The sequence below is a fragment of the Cetorhinus maximus genome, chromosome 34 (genome assembly GCF_964194155.1).
Source record: "Cetorhinus maximus chromosome 34, sCetMax3.hap1.1, whole genome shotgun sequence".
Lineage (NCBI taxonomy): Eukaryota > Metazoa > Chordata > Chondrichthyes > Lamniformes > Cetorhinidae > Cetorhinus > Cetorhinus maximus.
Genome location: NC_135912.1, coordinates 780,825 through 787,938, shown reverse-complemented (window position 1 = coordinate 787,938; position 7,114 = coordinate 780,825). Strand labels below are relative to the sequence as shown.

The 7,114-nt window shown below is 46.7% G+C and overlaps 1 protein-coding gene across 1 annotated transcript in view; it reads left to right on the top strand.

Annotated features, from left to right (window-relative positions):
* The first annotated feature begins 238 nt into the window (after positions 1 to 238).
* The window catches only part of LOC144671738 (disks large homolog 4), a 308,940-nt gene continuing 302,064 nt past the window's right edge, over positions 239 to 7,114 (top strand). The window contains exon 1 of the mRNA XM_078533748.1: positions 239 to 385. Within this exon, the coding sequence (XP_078389874.1) occupies positions 356 to 385 (30 nt within the window). The 5' untranslated portion in view covers positions 239 to 355. The remainder of the gene's footprint in view (positions 386 to 7,114) is intronic.

The window sequence follows — 7,114 nt, the reverse complement described above, 5'->3', positions numbered from 1 at the left end:
CACACTCCGCCTCCACCTCCTCCTCATCCTCCCCCTCTTTTCTAGTCATTAATGAACAAATTCACCTTCCGCTCGCAGAAGCCAAGAGGGTTCCGTTCCCCAGTTGAAACGAAAGGAGATCTCTCTCTAATATTTTTAATAAATGAACCGTCCCCCTCTCGTTCACTCCCACACGTCCTTTTCTCACACACACACACTGTGACACACTGACACACACACTCTCTCTCACATACATACACACACGCGCTCAACACTGGCGATCCCTCACCTCTTGCCTGCATGCCCCCAAATCCCACAGTTTCCGATGCACGAAATCCCCCTTTCGAAGGCACAGCCACCTGTTTCGTTTTAGAGAATGGATTGTCTGTGTATAGTCACCACGAAGGTAAGGGATCTTTTATTCTCGATTTCTGTCGCTCGCAAAATTCCACAAGTTGCTGAAACGTAGAACATTTTTTATTGTTTTTCCTCCTTTGAAGGCTTTTTTTGTCTCTCTCTCTCTCTCTCTCTCTCTCGCGCTGTGTGTGTGTGTGTCTGTGTGTGTGTGTGTGTTTGCGTGTGTGTTTGCGTGTGTGTCCCGCTTCCCTCCGGCATGTGTGATCCATTAGGGATGCTGAGGCTGGTCTGTGAGAAGCCAGCGATTGATCACTCATCTATCACAGTTCATTCTCACAGTCTCCGGTTTTCATGCGACTCTGCAGGCTCCTCTTGAGGCCTCCTAACTCCTTAGGTGCCTTTTTATTATTTATCCTCCTAATCTCCTCCCTCCCTCCCCTACCCCTCTGTAAAACCGATTCAGTATATCCAGCTGTCCTCTGATTTTGTGCCTGGCTATTTAACGGAAAGAGGGAACAAATCCAGTCAGGAAGAAATGGTGTGTGTGTGTGTGTGTGTGTGTGTGTGGGGCGAATGTGTGGAAATAGATTTGGGAGGGGAGGCAGTTCTGCTTGATAAATTTACAGAGTGAGAGAGAGAGCGAGGAAGAAGATTAATAATTTAGCGGTTACTTTGATGGAATTATTTGAAAGGTTGGCCTGGAAGGGAGCAGGCACCTCCTTTTGTGTGTGTTAGCTGGTGTATATTTTCTGTGTGTCAGAATTAACAAAGAGCCTTATGAGAGCGTGTGTTGAGAGGCTGTGAATGTGCAGCCGAGAAACACAATGCTTTTCTCAGAATGTAACTCGGCAAAAAACACATTTAAAATTCTTCTAATCTAGAATTTGAACTGCCGTCATTCTAATCCTAAAGAATTCAGATAGTATATTGTCTCTTGACTAATTAATCCCACCTCCCCCTCCCTTCCACCCCTTACCCTGTATCCTTATTTGGGCAGGTTCTGAGCCCTGGCAGTGTCAGTTTGCTATGGGTCAGGGCAAGTGCGTTTGAACAGGTCACAGCTTTTTGACTGCTGGTCCCCTCTCGCCTCCCCCTTATTCCTCCCACCCTCTCACCTGCTCCTCCCCTCCCTCTGTCATGTTGTCTCTGGGTCACTGTGTAGCATGGAACTGAAGTTTGGAAATCCAGTTGGGTGCTGTCATGGTCATCATGTTGTTTGTGACTGAGAGGTTGATGGTTTGTGGGGGGGGAAAGGGTGGGGGATTGGGTATGAGTTGGAGCTGATGCTCATTGGAACCAAAGGAATGGAGGGTTGTTGTTGGGGGCGGGGGGCGGGAGTGGGATGGTGCGGAGTGGTGGTTGCATTTCTTAAAGCCATTTTGACAAGAAGACACCTTAAGATGTCAATGTGGAGTCGGCTGGTGGGGACCGCTTATGGCTTTAGAAGCCAACTGCGAGTACGATGTTGGGGGCTGTTGTGTTTGCTGGTGGGTGGGTGGTTATTGGGAAGAGATGTGGAAATTCCCGCAGGGTTGATGGTTTATGGTGACTTCCTATGTCACGTTCTGTTGTTGTCAGGTGTGATTTTGATGGGTGTTTTGAGTGTTGGGACTACGCTTGGTAACTCTGCCTCCTGTCACAAGCAGCCCTCGCAGCGCGACTTTACTCACCAGATGCTGTTGATCATGGAGGGTGGACAGTGCGTTTCCAAATCCTGGCACTGCCCTGTGCAGGGATTGTACACTGCGATCGGGCAAATTCCTGGTGGATCACCCACTTTTATCCTCACCCCCAACCCAGCTCACAGTCCACCATTGGTTCATCTTCCATGTGTCACTGCTTCCCTACAGCCAGTTGGGAAGCAACCAGCCATGCGCAGTCTCAGAACTGAGAGGTTATATCTATCGGAAAGATTGAACAGGCCGGGGCTCCTCTCTCTAGAAATGGGGAGGCCAAGGGGTGACCTAATGGAAATCTTTAAATGAAAGGATTTGATAGGGTAGATGTAAAAAAGCTGTTTCCATTTGTGGGTGAGACCAGAACTAGGGAGCGTCAACGTAAGACAGTCACTAATAAATCCAGTGGGGATTTCAGGAGAAACTTCTTCACCCAGAGAGTGGGGAGAATGTGGAACTCACTCCCACAGGCAGTGGCTGAGGTGAATCGTTTAACTGGATAAACACATTGGGGGGTGGGGGGGGGAAAGGAAAATAATTGCATTTACATAGTGCTTTTCATGACCACTGGACTATGCTTTATAGTCAATTAAGTACTTTTGGAAATGTAGTTACTGTTGTAATGTTGGAAACACATTGGCCAATCTGCTTACAGCAAACTCTCACAAATAGCAATGTGATAATGACCCAGATCATCTGACTTAGTGATGTTGAGTGTGGGATAAATATTAGCTACAGGACACTGGGGAATAACTCCCCTTCTCTTCTTCAAAATAGTGTGATGGTATTTTTTACAACCTCGAGCAGGCAGATGGGCCTCAGTTTAACGGATCCTCCAAAAGATGGCACCTCCAATAGCACAGCACTTCATCAGTATTTGATTTTTCTGCTCAAGCCCTGGAGTGGGACTTGAACCTGGAACCTTGTGATTCAGAGGCGAGAGAAAGGTGGGAGGAAGATCTTAGAATCATAGAGTGACTACTGCACAGCAGGAGGCCATTCAACCCATTGTGTCTGTGCTGGCTCTCTGCAAGAGCCATTCACCTAGTCACACACTCCAGCCTTGTCCCTGTAGCTACGCAACTGTTTCCCCTTTAGATAATTATCCAATTCCCTTTTGAATGCCTCGATTGACCCTGTCTCCCCCACACTCTCAGACAGTACATTCCAGACCCTAACCACTCGATTGACCCTGTCTCCACCACACTTTCAGACAGTGCGTTCCAGATCCTAACCACACGATTGACCCTGTCTCCACCACACTCTCAGACAGTGCATTCCAGATCCTAACCACTCGATTGACCCTGTCTCCCCCACACTCTCAGACAGTGCATTCCAGATCCTAACCACTCGATTGACCCTGTCTCCATCACACTCTCAGAAGGTGCATTCCAGATCCTAACCACTCGATTGACCCCGTCTCCAACACACTCTCAGGCAGTGCATTCCAGATCCTAACCACTCGATTGACCCTGTCTCCACCATACTCTCAGACAGTGCATTCCAGATCCTAACCACTCGATTGACCCTGACTCCACCACACTCTCAGACAGTGCATTCCAGATCCTAACCACTCGATTGACCCTGCCTCCACCCCACTCTCAGACAGTGCATTCCAGATCCTAACCACTCGGTTGACCCTGCCTCCACCACACTCTCAGGCAGTGCATTCCAGATCCTAACCACTCGGTTGACCCTGCCTCCACCACACTCTCAGAAGGTGCATTCCAGATCCTAACCACTCGGTTGACCTTGACTCCACCACACTCTCAGAAGGTGCATTCCAGATCCTAACCACTCAATTGACCCTGTCTCCACCACACTCTCAGACTGTGCATTCCAGATCCTAACCACTCGCTGCGTTAAAAAATGTCTTTCCTCGTGTCGCTGTTGCCTCTTTTACCAATCACTTTAAATCTGTACCGTCTGGTTCTCGACCCTTCTGCCAGTTTCTCTCTAACTACTCTGCCCAAACCCGTCATGATTTTGAACTCCTTTATCAAATCTCCTCTTAATCTTCTCATCCCCAAGGAAAACAGTCCCAGCTTCTCCAATCTATCCAAGTGACTGAAGTCTCCCATCCATGGTACCATTCTCGTGAATCTTTTCTGCACACTCCCCAATCCCTTCACGTCCTTCCTAAAGTGTGCTGCCTGTACAGCATGGACTAGTTAGATCGAATAAGCTGTTTCTGTGCTCCACACTCAATGTAATTTTGTAAAAATTTATTCATTCATGGGATTTGAGCATCGCTGGCTAGGTCAGCATTTATTGCCCATTCCTAATTGACCCAGCGTCAGTGAAGGAACGGCGATATATTTCCAAGTCAGGATGGTGAGTGGCTTGGAGGGGAACTGCCAGGTGGTGGTGTTCCCCATGTGTCTGCTGCCCTTGTCCTTCTTCCCGCGGAGAGCTATAATTCCATGTAAAGGCACCATTACCCATTAGGCTGAATTTTACTTGAGAGCGAACTAGCCTTTTCTCCTCCCCACCTGTAATATTGCTATTCTGGCTGGGCCATGTATAGACTGTCCGTGGACACGATAAGAAGAAGCTATTGTTAAGAAAGGAAAATTTTACAATAAAATGAAGAAATCACACATGCTTGTTCAGTACCCTCTCTCTGAATTCTCTCCTGGCCTTTCACTCTCAGCAATATCCTGGAGATAAATCTGGGTGGGTTGACATGCCATATCTCGGAGGTGTCGGGGTAGCGGGCAGTTAGTTTCTGTAGTTGAGGCCTGATCAGGTTTCATTGAGAAGCAAGACTTCAGACTGACTTCCAGGTCAGAAAAGTGGGAGCAGGGGAGAGGGAGTAAGTTCCAGATGAGCTGAGACTTCTGTTACTGAGACTTGCTCTCCGTTTGAAATGGTATGTACCAACCAAGGCTTACTCCTGGCTGACACTGCACATATTTCTGTGTCATAATCTCTACACGCCAACTGAAGGCTAATAGAGCCTTTCACCACCTTGGGTTGTCTCAAAGCACCTACAGCCAATGAAGTAATTTTTTTGAAGTGTAGTCAGTGCTGTAGTGCGACTGCCCATTCGTGCGCAGCAAGCTCCCACATATGTGATATGCAGCAGATAATCCGATTCTTTTTGATGTTGGTCAATGGATAAATATAGGCCCCAGGACGCTGGGGATGAACATCCCTGCTCCTCTTCGGTTAGTGCCCTTGGACTCTTTTTAGCCCCCTTGAGAAGGCAGGTGGGTCCTCAGCTTGACGTCCCCCCACAATGCAGCTCTCCCTCAGTAAAATGGCACTTGGTGTGTCACTGCGATTAAGGAGTGGGGCTTGAACCCACAACCTTTTGACTTAGAGGCAAGAGTGTTACCAGCTGAGCCATGCTACCTAAGTTCCACCAGTGCAGCTACTTGGACAGTCAAAGCAGACTTTTTTCCGATATATAGACTGGGATAGGAATAGTGCAAAGGGACAAGAGGAGCGAGAGTTTCTGGAATGTGTTCAAGATAATTTTCTGCAGCAGTATGTTTCCAGCTCAGTGAGAGGGCAGGCACTGTTAGACCTAGTTCTGGGCATTGAGTTGCCCCAGGTGGATCAAATATCCGTGGGAAAGCATTGGAGAGATAGTGACCATTGTATTATAAAGCTTAGGTTGGCCATGGAAAAGGACAAGGAGCAACCCAGAGCAGGGATAATTAATTAGGAGATGAGAATGCATCTTGAGTCGTGTGAGTTGGAATCAAAGGCGTTGGCTGAACGATATCACAGTATTGCAGGCAATGTCAAGATATTACCTTGAAGGGAAAAGGTAGGACAAATAAATCCAGATTGCCCTGGATGACGAGGAAGGTAGGGGTGAAGATGAAAAGGAAGAAGAGTGCGTACAGCAGATGTCAGGTAGGAAATACAATGGAGAATCAGGCTGAATATAGACGGTCAAGAGGGGAAGTGAAAAAACTAATAAGAAAAGCAAGGAGAGAGCGTGAAAAGAGACTGGCAGCTAAGATAAAAGGGAATCCCAATGTCTTCTATAAGCATATAAATAATAAAAGGGCAGTAAATGAAAGAGTAGAACCAAGTAGGGATTAAAAAAAGGGGACTCGGAGGCTGGGGAAATGACGGAGGTATTAAACGAGTACTTTGCATCTGTCTTTACGAAAGAAGAAGATGCTACCCAGGCCGAGGTGAGAAAGGAGATAACTGGTACACTGAAAGAGTTTACAATTGAGAAGGAGGAGGTTTCAGAAAGGCTATCTTTACTTAAAATAGAGAAGGCACCAGGACCAGATGAGATGCATCCAAGGGTACTGAGGGAAGTGAGAGTGGAAATTGCAGAAGCACCTAGTGATAACCTTCAAGCTTTCCTTAGACACAGGGGTGGTGCCAGAGGACTGGAGAATTGAGAATGCTACGCCCTTGTTCAAAAAGGTTGCAGGAATAAAGCTGGCAACTACAGACCAGCCAGTTTGATTTCAGTGTTAGGGAAACTTCTGGAAACTCTAGTTCGGGACAAAATCAATAGTCACTTAGACAAGTGCAGAATAACTAAGGAAAGCCAGCATGGATTTATTAAGAGAAAATCATGTTTAACTAACTTGCTAGAGTCTTTTGAGGAAGTAACAGAGAAGGCTGATAGGGGCAATGCTGTTGATGTGTGTATGGATTTTTAAAAGACATTTAACACAGTGCCACACAGCAGACTTGTGAGCTAAATTCTGGCTCATGGAATAAAAGGGAAAGTAGGCCTTTGAATAAGAAATTGGCTGAGTGACAGGAAACAAAGAGTAGTGGTTAATGGATGTTTTTCAGATTGGGGGAAGGTTTGTCATGGAGTTCCCTAGGGGCCAGTGTTGGGACCTTTGCTCTTCCTGATACATATTAATGACTAGACTGCAGTACTCAGGGCATGATTTCAAAATTTGCAGATGATATGAAGATTGGAAACGTTGTCGACTGTGATGAGGATAGTCTTGAACTTTAAAAAGGACATTGGCATGTTGGTGGATTATGGCAGACAAGTGGCAGATGAAGTCCAATGCAGAGAAGTGTGAGGTGATTCATTTTGGCAGGAAGAATACGGAGAGACAGTATAAAATAAAGGGAGAAACTCTAAAGGAGGTGCAGGAACAGAG